Genomic DNA, 18040 nt, shown 5'->3' with positions numbered 1-18040 from the left:
ATATGTAGCATGAATAGACAGATCTCTCATCTCTCCCAGGTCTTTAATCAAAAGTTAACTTCAAAAGAGGCCTTCCCTGGCCACACAATCTAAAATATCAACCTGGTCACCCAGCTCTTCCTTCATCTTTTTCTCCTTAGAAGTTACTCTTACATAGTATAAGTTTTACTTATATATATATTTTTATTGTCTATCTTCTTCTCTAGAAATTAGTTCTATGAAGGCAAGGATTTTTGTCTGTTTAACTCACAACTGTTACCTCCAAAGCCTGGATTAGAACAAAGCCTGCAACAGAATAGGTGCTCAATACAAAAATTTTAAATAAAACACATACACATAAACACACAAATACAAACCTTCTACTTAAGCAAGAGTAAATAAAGAAAACTCTTCTATATGACAAGCAAAAACTGCATAAACTGTAACAAGGCAGAAAGATACATTCAGCACAATAACCAGATTAAAAAACAAATCCAAAAATTCATTGCCATTGATCACACTCAACCAAGTGGAAAAGGTTTAACCAGTGAGTCCTAAATGGATTAGTTCATGTCCTAAAGATAATTAACTAAACAGACTCAAACTCTTATCTCTTAGGATAGGAAATCTCTAGCTAGTCCTAATATCTATAACATACTAATAAAGCATGAGTTATAATGCTAAAAGATCAAGTCAGTATATCACAATAAGACAATGGATTGTATAGTTGCAGATAAACAAAATTTAGGTACCTCATTGTGAGGAGAAACATCAGATTGTAAAGTACAAACACCTGTGCTAAAGGCATGGGTGTAACAGATTTTATCAACATTACAAGTGAAGTTTAACTGTAAAAACAGAATCAGTGGCTTGGGTTTATATCACCTTGGAGGAAGAAATCAGGTGCCATACTTAGATCAAGAATCAATTAGTGAACAACTCAGACTCATCACTGGTCTGAGTCATTATTTCTTTTCCTTTAAGCTTAGTAAGTTTAGAGTAACCCTGAGGAGCTTTCTGATGTAAGTTATAACTAAACCCTTAGAACATATTCAAATAAGTGTTCCTATACCTCCAGAAAATATGAGAATAAAGGAATGATTACATGAATTTAGCTTATGATTATTAATATATTTTAGATTAGATATAATGCAAGTTTGGCAGTGTTTTAAAACCATTATATTTGTTTCTGCTCAAGGTTTGAAGTATTCAATTATACTAGGTCTGTAATTTAAGTTGTTCAAAGGGAATTTGTCTTAATATTTAAGAAAAATAATTTTCAGATTTTTATTAGTTATAAGTATAAATTGACTATTAAAGAAATTATATTAGTAGTTATTGTTTTGCTCCACGCACATATATACACATGTAAATCCTTCACTTTTTCATAATTCATTTGTCCTGATCTGTTTTTATAGATGCTCTCCAGACAATGCCCAAGATTATAACTGGTTCTAACTCTTCAAAGTGGCAACGTCTCCATATTAAAGTTTACCTTCGTATATACACTCAGATAAAGCAGGAATATACTGCCCCACACCCTCCTGTTCCTCATTACTCTGAATAGTAATGATTTATACTCTAAAAATTTTAGGCTCCAACTGCTTTATTTAACCATTAGTTGAAAATGGCTCATTCTTTTTGTCTGCCAGCAATGTCTTGTCTAATATGTCTCGTTCCAAAGAAGTTATCTATAAACTTCTTAAACCAAGTTTACAACCCACCCACAAAAGACCTCATTTACAATTCCATCTTATTCTATCACATGATATGTTTAAACCCACGCTGAAAGTAGAAAATCAAATAATTCCTTTAAGATGAAGAGCCATTCATTAAACTGATGGATCCATTATTCTCTTAGCTGGCCAATCTTACTTTAAAGGTGTATAGTGAGTCACTGCCACAAATGATTTTAATTCCCTATGAGAAAGTCTGGTAATAAGTTTCACTAAGTGAATTTTTAAAAATTCTTCCTTATTGTGAAACAGACTAATGAATACTAAATTAGTTTTTATCAACAAATAAAATGTAACAATTCTCAGCTTTATGAAGGCTGTGTATTTAACTTTCATATACTTGTTATGAGGCTTATCCTCAGGATAAACAATTATGCCATATAAAAGATTAAGGCTTTCTCACATGTGTAGCAAACATGGGGTGTATGAGTCAGGACTCTGATTCCAAGAGGCAAAAACCCAAGTCAAATTAACATAAGCAGAAAAAAGAAAATTTATTGGATCACAAAAATGAAAAAGTAAAAGATGGTGTAGACTTCAGACATGATTGGATACAGAAGATCAAACAGCAGCCTCAGATTTCTGTCTCTGACCTCAGTTTTCCTTTGTGTTAGATTTATCCTGGGAAGGCTTTCTTCATGTGGTGGCAAAAAGGCTACTGGTGAGTTTTTAACCTTACTAAATCCTTGAAACTTGCAATTCTGGGGTGGGGAAAAAAAAAATCTTTTCTTACTACCCATAACAATGACCCCCTAGGACTCTACTGGTCTAGACAGGGCCATTTGTAAATCCCTTATCCATCATGAGGTTGAAGAAAATAATTGGCCTGCCTATGACCAATCTACTGTTCTTTCTGATTAAACAATTTCATCAGAATGATATGCATTAAGGGTGAGATAAGTCTCAAATAGGGTACAGAACAGATTCAAAAGTAACAGATGTCTACTACTCAGGCTATTTCAAATAAGGGATGCTCATGAACTGAAGGCTTCTCCATAGGTACTACATTCATAGAATTACTAACTGAAGAATTCACTGATATTTATTTAATAAGGACTGAATGGTGACTAAATGTTTTCTTTCTTATACTTGTTATACATAATCAGAGAGCTTCTCTATTATGAATTTTCTGATGTCGTCGAAGAGCTGAAGCACAGCTAAAATTGTTCCCACATTCATTACAGTTATAGGGTTTTTCTCCAGCATGAATTCTCTGGTGTAGCCTAAGGGACAAGATCTGATGGAAAGCCTTCCCACATTCATTACATTCATAAGGTTTCTCTCCAGTATGAATTCTCTGATGTTGATTAAGGTATGAGCCACAACTGAAGGCCTTCCCACATTTGTTACACTCATAGGGTTTCTCTCCTGCATGACTTCTCTTATGATGAATTAGAACTAAAGCATCACTGAAGGCTTTCCCACATTTACTGCATTCAAAAGGTCTCTCTCCAGTATGAATTCTATGATGTCGATTAAGCTGTGAGTCAGTCCTAAAAAACTTCCCACATTTGATGCACTCATACGGCTTTTCACCAGTGTGAATTCTCTGATGTTGATTAAGGTGTGAGCGATAGCCAAAGGTCTTTCCACATTCATTACATTTAAAGGGTTTCTCTCCTGTATGAATTCTTTGGTGCAGAGTAAGGGCTATGCGTCTGCTGAAGGCTTTTCCACATTGATTACATTCATAGGGTTTCTCTCCAGTGTGAATTCTCTGATGTTGATTAAGGTGTGCACTCTGTCTGAAGGCTTTGTTACATTCCTTACATTCATATGGTTTCTCTCCTGTGTGAATTCTCTGATGTTCCACAAGGAAGGCATAACGGCTAAAGGCCTTCCCACATTCATTGCATGCAAAGGGTTTCTCTCCAGTGTGGATTCTCTGATGTTGAGCAAGGTGTGCACTCTGTCTGAAAGCTTTGTTACATTCCTTACATTCATATGGTTTCTCCCCAGTATGAGCTCTCTGATGCTCACTGAGAAAGAAGTCATGGCTAAAGGCTTTTCCACAGTCATTGCATGCATATGGTTTCTCTCTACTGTGAATTCTCTGAGGTTGAGTAAAGAACGAATAACAGCTAAAAGCAGCACCACATTCAACGTATCCATGGGATAATTTTCCAAGATGAGTTGTGTGATGTTGAGTAAGTAATGAGTGGAAACTTAAGAGATCTGAAAAATCATTACTTTCGTAATGTTTCTCCCCAGGAGGAATTTCTGCATCTTTACTAAGGTATGTATTCTGGTTGAATTCTTCACATTCATTACCTATCAAAGATTCCTTCTCAGCATGTAGTCTTTTATGTTCAGTTAGAACTGAATTTGGGGGGAACATTTTATCATAAATATCAAATTTATGTACTTGTTCTACTGTGGGAACTCTCTGTTGTGTTAAAAGTACTGAGTTCAAGAGAACATTTATCTCAGAATTATTATATTCATTGTCTCTTTTCATGGCAGAGATTTCCTTAAGAGTTGTCACTTGCCTGAAATGACTCTCCTGATTTCCCTGATGCTGCTCAAATTCACCCTCATATTTCCAGGCTTCTCTGAAGCTGGAGGATTCAAGGCCATAACTTGTAAGTCTTTCCATTATCATCCCCTGGGATATTTCCTCTTCATCAATGTACCATTTTGGAGATAATGCCTTGATTTCATACAAAGAGTCCCATTCTGAAAAATATCAAGAAAGCAAATGTCTCCTTTTTACCCTTCCAAGGAGAAAGAAAACTGTTATAGAAGAAATTAAAGAATTTACTTGGAGGAAAGAGGGGAGAAAGTCATGGTTATGACTTTTTTTTTATCAATTTACATTCCTGTCAGCAACATGAAATATGTCTTCGAACCCATTCACACTGGCTAACATCATTCTAAAACTATTTGCCCTTACAAGTAAAGAGTACCTCATTATTGTTTTAATTTGCAATTCTATGATTATAAAATTGAGCATTTTCATATATATTTATGTACCTTTTATATATTTTGTGGTTTCTTCTTTGGTGAATTCCTTATTCAGGTACTTTGCGTATATTTTAATTACACTGGCATTTCTTTTAAGTGATTTATAGAAGTCATTATAAATTTAAGACATTAAGGCTTTTGAGCATTTTTCTCCCTCAAATCACATGTCATCTTCATTTATAATTTTATTGTCATATGTCATCTTGATTTATAATGCTTCTGATAAAATTTTTTAAAAATTTGTATGAACTCAAATCTTCCAATTTTTTCATTATAGAGCCTGGCCTTTATGTCATTTTAAGAAAGACTTTCCAAAACCCAATATTATACAAATATTATCTATAACTTTTAAGAAAATCTTTTTACACCACTAATTTGAAAAACTACTTTTATCTAATACTAAATTCTCATATATACATGGGTGTATTTTTGTACATTCTTCACTGTTCCACTGATCTATTTCACTGTTTTTATATCAGATCAATCTCATGGATAACAGGCAAAATTCTTAAATATTAAAAATTGAATCAAGCAGTATATTAAATAAATAATACACATGATGAAGTATGCAATTCAGAAATACAAAAATTGTTTATCAATAGGAAATCCTTTACTGTATTATTATATTATTCTCTATACTTTCCTATATTTTTAACTTCATCAGTAAAAAAAGAAAAAGATATTTCCAGAAATAAAAACTTGACTCTCCATCCTGATAGAGAACATATCTACCAGGAAAAAGTGACCCAAAATGGTCAAGACTAAAACATGTCCTGATAAAATGACTTTAAAATGAAAGGTTAGGCCCGTGAGCCATGGCTGCTGAGCCTGTGCGTCCGGAGCCTGTGCTCTGCAACGGGAGAGGCCACAACAGTGAGAGGCCTGCGTACCGCCAAAAAAAAAAAAAAAAAAATTGTGAGAGCTAAATCTGTTTTTATACAGTGAGAAACATGATGTTCCAGATGTATAGAACACCTGGATAAAATAAGAAAGCTACACATTTATGCTGGTCGTTTCAGGGAGTGGGAAAGAATGGCAAGTGGTAAAATATTATCTTTTCCTTTAATCTTTTAAAATTCCACTTGTTACAAAGAATTTGAATTACAATTGTACTTTAAAAAAGTAACAATGGAAATTTAAAAGAAAAAATATATTGTGTGTTTAATTACATTTCATAGAATTATTATCCCTGAATCATAATTCTGTTAGTACACCAGTATAGAGATTATTGCTTAATATTTAGGTGAGAACCATTTCCTTTTGTTTTTGAGAATTCTGTAAAATCATTTCCTTGGGTGGCACTCTTCCCCAAATCAAAGGTTTAACAAGGGAGATGCAAGCAGAATAATCATGAAAACACAAAGCAATACAACAGCAACAAAAAATTTCTAACTTCCAATAACAGCTCAATTTAGAAGAGGGTTTACGTCTTCAGAACAAAAGCATCCCTCCTTGACTTTCTAACCAGTCAAAATCTGTGTATTCTACAGAAAATCTGTGATGTTATTCCCATAAAACTACCCTTTACTGCTTCTGCCTCCATTAGATTTCCTAAGCACTACTGTTTTAATGTACAGGTTTGAAACAAAATCCTAATGTGATTTATTTATAATGTATGTGTTCTTTCTCTTATCCTAGTGTCTAAAGTCTTCTCCATGGCTGGACCCCGAATAATATACCTTTACGTGCTAAGTGATATCTGGAGAGTGGGAGAGGTTTAATAAATACCCTCTCCCTAAAGCGTACCCTAGCCCTAACCCATACCCTGACCCTAACCGGTACCCTGACCATAACCCGTACCCTAACCATAAACCATACCCTAACCCGTACCCTAACCCTAACCCGCAGCCGTACCCTAACCTGTACCCATCTAGGAGATCAGAACAAAATATAAAGACACTTATACATAAAGGGAAAATATCAAGCTGGCATCAAACTTCTTTGTAACAACATTCAACACCAATACTATGCTATAAGCAACTTAAGAAAAGAATGGCCAATTATGAACAAGGTAGAGCTTAGGGGGACGTTGTTTGCATGAACTCTTTTTGAGGAAACTGCTAGAGAACAGATTTCAGCCAATCCAGAGAAATTTCAGCAAAATGACCTAGTGGAAAACACTAAATATATATAACTACAGAATTAAGACAAAAGGAAAGGTTGGGATAAATGTGACACAAGAGCATGTAAATATAATATGCCTGGACAATGTAAAAAGCATACAAGTAACAAAATTTGGGAAAACAAGGTGGGGAGTATAATAAGGTTACTTATTGACACATCTGTAACAGGTGAAAAAATCAAAGGCTAGTTTTTAAAGCTGACCAATCAAGTAATAGAAGGAATAAATACTGTCTAAAGAAACAGAGCCCTATAACCGTGAAGGCACTAGAACAAAAGAAGAATCTTTCTAATTATTATAAAAACTATAGTATTACACGACCCAAAAAAAGCCTAGGAAAACAGACAAGCTACAGTCTTTTTTAAAAACTGTAAAAATCAGAAAATATAACACAAAACAATGTACAGAATTAAGCCCAAACATATTAAAAACATGGTTGGACTTTCACCTATTAAATTGAAATGATATCCAGACTGGTTCACAAAGCAAAACTCAATTCTATACTGCATATAAAGCTCACGTTTAAAACAAGGTGATTTTACAAAGTTGAAAATAAACAGATGATAAAGGCCCTAAAGAAAGCATAAAAAGGCAAGAAACAGATTCTCCCCGAGGGCCTTCAGAAGGAAGGCAGGCTGCCAACATCTTGATTTTAGCCCTGTGAGACCCATTTTGAACTTCTGACCTGGCTCCAGAGCTGTATGATAATATTTTTGTGTTGTTTTCAGCCACTACATTTGTGGTAATTTGTTACAGCAGCCATAAGAAACTAATATAAAAAGCAGACAGGTACAACATTTTTGGGGAGGAATTTGTCAATTCCTAAATATGCACTTACTTAGCAATCCTACATCTACAAAACAACCCTGAAAATAAAGCCTCAACAACAGGAACATACATATTTACAAGGTTATTTATTGCAGCATTGTCTGTAATTGTAAACTACTGCAAACATCCTAAATGTTCACACATTATAGAGTATTCAATAAATTACCATAACATCCACAGAATGGAGTATTCTGCAGCTGTCAGAAAAATGAGGAAGCTCTCCATGAACTCATATGGAGTGATTTCCTGTACAGCTGACCCCCGAACAATACAGGGGCTATGGGTATAACTTTACAGTCAGCCCTCCGAATCTGCAGTTCAGCATCAATGGATTCAACCTACCTCGGATCGTGTAGTAAGTCTTTATTGAAAAAATTCACATATAAGTGGACCCTCGCAGTTCAAATCATGTCGTTATAGCTAAGTGAAAAGAGCAAATGCAACTACAGGTATATCTGCTCATTTGTGTAAAAGAAACATAAAAAGGACCAACCTGAAAATAAAGACTGGTGATCTACAAGGGGTGGGTAAGAAAGGGGCAGGAAGAAGTAGGGAACAGAAACAAGACAGTAAGGATGAGGAGGGAGCAACACTTTTCTGAGGATACATTCTTGTAAAGGTCTGATTCTTAGGAGCATAGTAATCTTTCAGATACAAAAAAAAAAAGTAAAATCAACCAGGATGTAGTAGGAATCAACAGAAACAAATGAACCTAGAAGAACTAACCTAAGTAACTCTGGAAAATAGTTTTTGACTGAATACTTAAGACTAAAAAAGTACATTTGTACCTAAACACAAATAATGTAATCTACTTAGTAAATTTATTTCTCACAGAGGAATAGGTTAGAAATTCTGAAACTACTTTGTGTGTACACTTAAATGGAGGAAATAATTAAATACATTGCTTCTGTCAGAAGAAGAAATTACAAATAAGTAAAGGAGAAAGGCTATGATAAACGCTGTGGAGGGTAGGACTAAAATCAAGGTATCAATATAAATGAATAATTTAATGTATTAAAAAAAATAAAGACAGAAATAAATATAAAAGTGTGTTTGTCTAAAAGTGTGTGTTGGTATACATACATATATTTTCCAGCTCAGTCTGCTGTGAGGGCCTAGAAGAAATCACTTCCAGTAGCAATAAGTACACCTAGTACCCAGACCTTGGTTCTAAACATCATTTCCCAATAAAAGGAACCAGGGCTCCTTGGAGAAGTGGTTGATTCAAGGCTGGGGAAAGGAAAACAAGATGAACCTGGAACACCTGGAACCACGAAGTGGGGCATGTTAAAAGGTCATAGGAACCAACTTGAAGAAGATCTAAATGGTCAAAGCTGGAACACTTTGAGCAACAAAATAATGATACAGTAGTTTTAACTCATAGGAAAAAAAAACCCATCATTCCATAAATATGAAGAAATATTCTAATATATAAACAAATGGGAGAGGTGAAACAGCTCTTCCAGACAGAACAATCCTAGTTAATATGTGTAAATAAAAGAAGGAAATAAAAATGTCAACATTAGGTCAATACCACAACAGTGGTAACTGTTGCAGACAAGATACAACAGGGCCGTGGATGCTAAAATAAGTGGGCAAAAGTTTCAGAAGAAACTGAATAGTATCAAGTATCTTCCCCAAATATTTATTAATTATAAATAGAAAAATACTAACTTTACAATGGAGAAACCAGGCAGATACCACCTTCACCAAGTGATGAAAATTAACATCACTGATAATAAGATATATCAATATTATCAATCCTTTGGTATGATGCACTCACTGAGAAGGATACAACATTATTTCTGTGGCACTCTTTTCAAAAATGCACCACCTCAATCTAATCATGAGAAAACGTTAGATAAACCCAAATAGAATGCAAGCAAATGTAATGAGCCATTTGTCTAGAGTGAAGCATATCTGAAGACTCTGGAGAGATTTCTCCAAGAAGGTAAAATCAATAGATAACCTAATGTGTCTGAGTGTCTTAAGAGATTTAAACAATTGATCGGGAGTTAAGAATTGAGTTAGGAATATGTACATAGAAAACTAAGGGAAAAAACAGACAAAACCCCAGATAATTATTAATGCTAAGAAAAAGAAAAAGTACAGAAAAAGTAACCTTGGTATATGCACAGTACAGCTACGACTAGCACTTAATAGCCATAATAATGTAAACACTGAACAGTGTTTCAATAAAAATTAAGATATTGGTATGGGACCTAATCAAACTTACAAGCTTTTGCACAGCCAAGGAAACCATTAAAAAGACCCAAAAGACAACCTATGGAATGGGAGAAAATGTTTGCAAACGATGCGACAAGGGCTTAATCTCCAAAATATACAAACAGCTCGTGCAATTCAACAACAGAAAAACAAACAACTCAATCGAAAAATGGGCAGAAGACCTTAATAGACATTTCTCCAAAGAAGACATACAGATGGCAAGCAGGCCCATGAAAAGATGCTCAACATCACTAATTATTAGAGAAATGCAAATCAAAACTACAATGAGGTACCACCTCACAACAGTCAGAATGGCCATGATTAAAAAGTCTACAAATAACAAATGCTGGAGAAGGTGTGGAGAAAAGGGAACCTTCCTACACTGCTGGTGGGAATGTAAGTTGGTGCAGCCACTATGGAAAACAGTATGGAGGTTCCTCAGAAAACTAAAAATAGAATTACCATATGATCCAGCAATCCCATTCCTGGGCATATACCTGGACAAAACTATAATTCAAAAAGATAAATGCACCCTTATATTCATAGAAGCACTATTCACAATAGCCAAGACATGGAAACAACCTAAATGTCCATCTACAGATGAAAGGATAAAGAAGATGTGGTACACACACACACACACACACACACACACACACACAATGGAATACTATGCAGTCATAAAAAGAATGAAATAATGCTATTTGCAGCAACATGGATGCAACTAAGAGATTACCATAATAAGTCAAAAAGAGAAAGACAAATACCATATTATATCACTTATATATGGAATCTAAAAATGTGGCACAAACGAACCTATCTACAAAACAGAAACAGACTCATAGACATAGAGAACAGACTTGTGGTTGCCAAGAGGGAGGGGGTGGGGGAGGGAAGAACTGGGAGTGTGGGATTAGCAGATGTAAACTATTACATATAGGATGGATAAACAACAAGGTCCTACTTACAGCACAGGGAACTATATTCAATATCCTGTGATAAACCATAATGGAAAAGAATATTAAAAAAAAGAATGTCCATATGTGTATAACTGAGTCACTTTACTGTACAGCAGAGATTGGCACAACGTGGTAAATCAACTACACTTCAATTAAAAAATAAATAAAACTTTAAAAATTATGGTATCAGTGAGATAGGAAGACAGAAATTGTGTGTGTGCGCATGCATGCTCACACACATGTTGGATTCAGGATAAGAAAGTACTAAATTCTTATTTTCTTAGTGAAGATACTGGATGAGGACTAAACCTGAAAAAAACAATCAAGAAACAGCAACATAAACATATTTATTAGAGACGTGAAGGAGACACCAAAAGAAGCTGCGAAAGTAAAGAAAGTGGATCCCTCTAGGGAGAGGGAAACTGGGAAGCGGGCAAGAGCCCTCCTTTTTTAAAGGAATAAGCCTTATAAAACAACTTGTCTCTTCAACCAATGTGCATGCATAACTTTGATAATAACTTTGATAAAAATAAAAACTCTAAAAAGAAATCTAGAAATGTATATAACTCTATCCATAAAGGGGAAAGAAGAACTTAAAAGGAACAAGATTCAGGGTAGAGGTAGAAATATTATTGAGAATATAACTTGATATAAATAGAGAGGAAATGACCCCCTGAAGCCCAGGACAGCCTCCTCAAATGCAGGGCAGTCTTCTTATGACCACTTGTGCTGTCACCTTACAACAGCCCTCTCTGTTCCCCGTCACTCACCTGCATATTGACCATCTGACATCTCTCTCTCCACCATGCAAGGATCCTTCCCTTGCTCCAATAAGGAGATCATGTTGGGCTTAGAAATGGAAAGTCCTGTTTACAGGAGAATAAAAATGAGAGCCATCAAGACAGACAGATAGATAAACAAATCAACTTGCTATTGCTGTTCCAGACTCAGACTCAATCTCTTGGTCATTAGGCAAGAAAGCACATTAGAGGAAGGGCCAGAGAATGGAAAGATGTTTGAATGGAGAATGAGACAGACAAAGCTTCTTTCATAGCAGCAGTTCTCAAAGTACTAGAGCAGAAGAACCATCACCTAGGAACTTATTAGAAATGCAAATTCTCAGGCTGCCCCAACCAGACCTACCGAATCAGAAGCCACAGTGGTTCTCAAATTTTAATGGGTATCAGAACCACTTGGAGAGCTCATTAAAACCCAGACTATTAGGCCTATTCCCAGAATCTGTAGGTCTATAGTGGGACCCCATAATCTGCAATTAAAAAAATATCCACGCCATACTAATGCTGCTATCCCAAACCATCTTTCTAGAGCAAAGGGAGCTATACTCATTTATAACTCTATGGATACTTTGAATAATTTCCTGGGAACACGAAGTAGAAATCCAGCTAAGCATTTAAGATGCCCTAGATATTCCCAATGGAGGAAGCATAAACATCTCATAGGGAAGATTTGAATTATGGGGGATACATATCCTTACCAAGCCATACCAAGTTCCTGTAGTTCTCCAACATGACATCTCTGTACAAATCCTTCTGAGATGAGTCCAGCCATTCCCACTCCTCTTGGGAAAAATTTAGAGCCACATCCCTGAAGGTCACCAAACCCTGAAATTTTTTAAAAAATGCTGTTTGCCAAGTACTCCCATATGGTCCTAGCATCTTCCTCAGTCTCTCTCAGAAGAATTTAACTCAGTTGATCATCTCCTTGAAATGCTTTCTACTATTGACTCATGGGACCCACACTCTCCTGGTTTTCCTTCTACATCAGTCCTTCTTAGTCTCTTTTGCTGATTCCTCCTCTTCTTGTCAGCCTCTTATATTGAATGCCTTAAGCTCAGTCCTTGGACCTCTTTACTATCTACATTCGCCACAACCCTACCCTCAAGATAATCTCATCCTGTCCCATGGCTTTAAATACACTAATGACTCTCAAATTCACATCTCCAGTCCTGAACTCTAGATATATAATCAATACTTTACTTGGATATCCAAAAGGTCTTTTGAATTTAATATATCTAGAACTCAATTCTTGATTCTTATCTCATCCCACCCTGTCTTCCCATCTCAGTAAATGGCATGACCATTTACACAATTGCCCAGGTCAAAAATCTTTGTAGTCATTCATGATTTCTTTCTTCCTCTCATACTCCACAACCAATCCCTGATCAAATCCCATATTTTATATCTCCAATATACACCCAGAACCTCACCAGCTCCAATGCCACCACCATGGTCCAGGCAGCTATCACCTCCCACCTGGATTATTGCAGCAGTCTCCTGACTGGCCTCCCTCCTTCCACTGTTACTTCTCTGCTATTTGTTTTCCTTTTAAAACATAAATCAAATCACATCACAAATACCCCAATGGTTCTCCTTCACCTTTAGAACAAAAATCAAAGTTCTGGTCATGACTTTTAAGGGCCTGCATAATTTGGTCCCCAGCTACTGCTCTAATCTCACAGTACACATTTCTGTCTGAGGATACTGGCTTATTGCCATCCCTGGAACACATCAAACATGCTCCCAACACAGTAACTTTGTACTTGCTATTCCTTCTACTTTTTTAAAGCTCTTCCCAGATCTCCACAAAGCTTACTCCCTACTTTCACTCAGGTTTTTTTTTGCTCAACTGTCACTTTCTCAGAAAAGCCATCCTTGACCTCCCTATTTGATAATCACACTCCATCCTTTATTTCACTTGCATTCATCTCCAACACAACAAATCGTGATTCATCTAAAGAGGAAAAGTTCTGTTCCACCATACATTTAAGCACAACACTGAGTAAAAATAGCAACTAAATGTTTTGTAGAAGGATTATATGAACAAATAGTGGAGAGAGAGAAGTGAAGAGTGCGCTCACTGGGCTACTTGTGACTCTCTCTGAGGTCCCAAAGTCCTGAAAAATGATGTGGAATTTCTGGAAACAAAGTGAAAACATCAACTTACCTGGGACATGGATTTACATAGTCCAACAGCCATTCTTCCTTCCTTCTTCAATTTTCTCTTTTGGAGAACAAAGTCCTGAGAAGGGAGAGTTAAACAAGAAAAAAAATGGCAGAGCAGCCCTATGTTGCTGATCTGAGACTCACAGAGTTTTTTGCCCCTTTATGGTCTCTAGTTTCTTTACATGGGCCAGCCCTACCCTGTTCCAAGATCTGAGAAAAAAGGCCAAAGCTGAACTTAACCCCTGAACTCCTGACTGATATTAAGGACACACAGCCTGAACTCAACAAAATCTAAAGTCCATCCTATCACCAATAAGACAATTTATGATCTAGCCCTGGCTGCCCCTTAGACCTCATTTCCCACTCTTCTCCCCCTTATTCACCCTACTCCAGGCATACAGATTTCCTTATAGTTCCTCAAACATTGTCTACACTCCTTTTTCAAGGCTGTGGCCTTGGCTTTTCCTTCTGCCTGGACACGGCCCATTCCCTCTCTTCATATCTGTGCTCAATTGTTAACAACATTGGAGGGACCTCCCTATTCTACCTAAAAGGAATCTCCTTCCCAGTTATTATTTTTCCTTATCTTGATTTATTTTTCTTCTTAGCATTTAACATCATTGGACATGTTATTTTTTTTTTCCTGTTAACTGTTATCTTCCCAAACAACAGTATAAGATTTAAGACAGCCAGGATTTGTTGGGTTCACTGGTATATCTCTAGTGCTAGAATAATGCCAGAACCACTGTAAGTGCTAAAAACATATTTGATAAACAAATAAATAAATCTTACTGTGGCTCCTTTAATATAAATAGCAATGTTACACATGTTGTGTATGTCATTATCTTATTTAATCTTCACAAAACTGCAAAGGTAGGTATTATTATCCCCATTTTACCACCAAGTGAAATTGAGGTTCAAAAAGCTTAAACAGCTAACTCAAAGTCATGAGTCAAACTGCAGTGTGGCTCAAAAACTGGTCCTCTTTCAAGAGACCACAATGTTTGTATGGGAAATATTCAGCATAACCTGAGAAATCAATGCTATATGTTTTTCAGAGAAGCATATTCGGAGGTGGCAGGTGTTACCTCTATTACTCCACAGAAATTCAGCCTGAGGCAAACATTGACAAATTTCAATACCAAACCAACAAGAAACTGCACAGCCTGAAACAAGTTCCTTGTCTTCTCAGCGCCAACATTTCTTCACTCTGAAAACAAAGATAGTTGTGTTTGACTTAGAATTTAAGATATACAACCCCCTAATTCTGGGCTACTCTGCACTAATCAACTCAATCTGTAAGAAAATTATTTCCTTAATGTAATGCAGCTTGAATTTGTTTATAAAAGCCTTTGCAACCCAAGAGGAGAATCAGTGAAGTCTTCTCAGCACCCGGGAGCTCTAAGTAGCACCTGCATTAAAAAAATAGCTTTTAAATTGCTATTTCAAATCGCTGTGTATCATTTGAATAATACTTTTCAAGTTTGAGATGAACCATCAGTCACTGAAAGGTGCTGTGAAAGACTTGTGCTTTATATAGACCCCCAGACACACACTGACTCTCCATTCCTTTCCTCATTGGCTATGTGACCTTGGGCAAATCAACCCAACTGTCAGAACCTTTCCTCACTGTCAAGATTGCTTGAGCCAACTCCTGGCATAGAGAAGTGCCACCCTTATTGCCACTTAGATTTTACACACACAGTTGAAAAGGAAATGAGAGCATTTTTCTTTATTACATGAAGTCAGAACCAAACACTTAGTTCACTTGGTATGTGAGAAAAAGAGCCAGGGATCAGCCTCTCTCAGCACCAGACATGGAAGAGTTTTGACAAGGACAAACCTAAAATCTCAAACTCCATGGCCTAAGGAGAGGAAGACTGGCCTTTCAGGTTGGGCTTTCCTCCCCCAAATGCAGCCAATATGAGGATGGTTTCACCACAGTGTCTTTAGATTGGGTTCTGTTACTCACAAGGGGACCAAACAGAGATACCCAGGTTAAGTTCTATGTCCAGAAGGGTCCTAGTCCAAGACCACAGACAATACTCTCCAACACCCTCAGAACTCAGGGCCCCCATTTTTCACCCTCACAGCGTGGGAAAGATCAAGAGAGTTTAGCAATTAAAAGCAAGGCCTCTGGAGCCAAATTGCCTGGGCTTAAGTCCTGATTCTGTCATTTAGTAACTGTGTGAATGGGTGAGTAATTTTAATCTTTCTGTGTCTCACAATCACACACTAGGTCTGACATACACATACAAATTCTCACCCAATCACACACATATATATGGTCACATAATTGCGACTGTAATGTCGCATACATACACAGTGGTATTAACACAAAGATAGAGATGACGATACACAGTTACTCCAACAGAGAGACAGTCACACACAATCTCATGCATAGGGACATACCACACAAAGTCACACATCCTGCCACAATTACACAAAATTATACCTGCAGATATAGATGGTCATGGGCACGTAATGACACCTTCTGTCACACACATTCAAACGCAGTTATATCCACAGGGACAAGGGGTCAAACACAGTCACACACACAAAGTCACACCCGCAATCTCTCACAAACCCATACATAATAACACAGTTACACCTGCGGAGACAGTCACGCACAAACACACATAGACTCGGAGTTTTATACCGGAGACAGACGGTCACAGTCGCGCACAATTACATACACGGTGACACAGAAGATCACACCCTGTCACACCCGCAGCCTGTCACACAGTCTCCTCGGCGGCGCCCTCCTGGTTCCCACCCCGTTCCCTGCCGGTCCACCCCAAGCCCGGCCCTGCCCTCTGGCTCTCGCGCTCAGCCAGGCCCTACTCACCTCCCAGCGCCGCTGGCTCTGGAAACACGCCCAGCGACCCGAGACCGGCGACGTCGCCTCCCAGAATCCCCTGCGGGGCGGAGCGGGGCGGGGACTGAGGCGCGCGGGACACCGAGCTCCGCTGGGTAAACTCCAGCTGCAGGAACCTGCACTAACGACTCAGCTTTTCCTTCCGACCACGCGGACCACGAGCCCCAGAACGCTTTGCGCCTCGGCCTCTTTGCGGAAAGAACAACATTTCCCAGAGGGCCCCGAGACACGCCTCGACATCGCGCCTGCGCTACAGGTGACCGAGGCCGCAGGTGCGGGTACCCGGAACGCTGTGTGCGACCCTGGGCGATCTTGGGCACTCAGATGACTCTGGGCTACTGTGTGTGAGGGAGTGGTGAAGCTGTGCACGTCTGTGACTGTTATTGAATGCTCAGGTGGGGCAGTTTGTGTGTGTGACTGTCGCTGCACACTTTTGTGCTTGCTCACTACGGGGCGACGGGTTCTGTCGGTGTAGTGAGCTTCTGTATTTTCAGTCACGCCCGTGAGTGTGGGTCGTTGTGTGACAGATTGTGGGTCTGTCCCGCCAAGAATGGGAGAGTGATTGTGGGTGTGTGAAGAACTGTGGCTGACTTTGGGCATGACGTTTCTGTAACTGTGTTCTTATCCCAGAGATCGCAGGAGTTTACCCATAATGGGCGGTGTTTCTGGGCTTGTCTTTAGGGTTGAGTACGTGGGAGAAGAGTGTTTGTGTGTCTGTGTGTGTGCCTGTCTCCAGGTCTAACTGTTCTCCCACCCCCACCCAACCCCTCACCTCCGGCCATGGGTGGGGTCAGTGTTATCCTCATTATTACTATCCCTTCTCTGATTGCCCCATATGTGATGCCAGGCACAGAGGGTAATTATATTCCAGTTGTAGGAAGATGCTCATTTGCACCAAAGCCATTTATAATGTTGTAGCCAACAGCTCTGGGGTTTATTGCTGTTTCTTCTTTTCACTTTAAAACTTTAATTAGGGCCCAGCTTTAAGAAAAACTGTCCACAGTCAGGAGGAAAGAATGTGAACCCCTGAGTGATGTTAAAGAAAACCAGAGCTGAACAGTAGTTGAGGGGTTTTTGTTTTGTTTTGTTTTTTTTAATCCAGGGAATATTGCAATAGGGGGAAAGAGACTTCAGTATAGAACTGGGCTCAATTCCAAATATAGCAAGAACAAGTGGGGATTTATAGGCAAGGAGCAAGTTGGGGTTGGGGGGTGGTCAGTTCATGGAAAATTACAAAGAGGAGACGTAAAGGGTAGGGAGGAATTCTCACTATACTGACCAACAGGATTCTTGCTGAGGGCTGGCCAGAGTGATCAGATACCACCTGGGTAGATGAGAAATTTAATTAGATATTGAGACTGATCAGATATCAAGAACTCATGCTAAAC

The 18040-nt window shown here is 38.0% G+C and overlaps 1 protein-coding gene across 3 annotated transcripts; it reads right to left on the bottom strand.

Annotated features, from left to right (window-relative positions):
* Positions 1-2021: 2021 nt before the first annotated feature.
* ZNF527 (zinc finger protein 527) lies at positions 2022-16691 on the bottom strand. 3 transcript variants are annotated; one of them, XM_024733865.1, is made up of 6 exons: positions 16623-16691; positions 14863-14984; positions 13776-13850; positions 12317-12433; positions 11582-11677; positions 2022-4391 (listed from the first exon to the last, which is right to left on the bottom strand). In XM_024733865.1, the coding sequence occupies exons 4-6, from the start codon at positions 12378-12380 to the stop codon at positions 2818-2820; spliced, it is 1734 nt and encodes a 577-aa protein (XP_024589633.1). In that variant the 5' UTR covers positions 12381-12433; positions 13776-13850; positions 14863-14984; positions 16623-16691; the 3' UTR covers positions 2022-2817. The 3 variants fall into 3 exon arrangements, with proteins under 3 accessions (XP_024589633.1, XP_024589631.1, XP_024589632.1); XM_024733863.1 differs by having other exon boundaries at positions 2185-4391; positions 12307-12433; positions 16623-16671; XM_024733864.1 differs by having other exon boundaries at positions 2185-4391; positions 12307-12433; positions 14917-14984; positions 16623-16671.
* Positions 16692-18040: the final 1349 nt, after the last annotated feature.

This window comes from Neophocaena asiaeorientalis, unplaced genomic scaffold (assembly GCF_003031525.2).
Source record: "Neophocaena asiaeorientalis asiaeorientalis breed wild unplaced genomic scaffold, Neophocaena_asiaeorientalis_V1.1 scaffold280, whole genome shotgun sequence".
Classification (NCBI taxonomy): domain Eukaryota; kingdom Metazoa; phylum Chordata; class Mammalia; order Artiodactyla; family Phocoenidae; genus Neophocaena; species Neophocaena asiaeorientalis.
Note: the sequence above shows the minus strand (reverse complement) of the source record. Positions and strands in the feature narration are given on the sequence as shown.

Coding starts and splice junctions, on each gene's coding strand:
- ZNF527 (XM_024733863.1), bottom strand. CDS start 13,808: ATGGCTGTTGGACTATGTAAATCCATGTCCCAG. Junction 12,434..13,775: donor TATGTAAATCCATGTCCCAG/GTAAGTTGATGT, acceptor AAAAAATTTCAG/GGTTTGGTGACCTTCAGGGA. Junction 11,678..12,306: donor CAGGAACTTGGTATGGCTTG/GTAAGGATATGT, acceptor TCCTGTAAACAG/GACTTTCCATTTCTAAGCCC.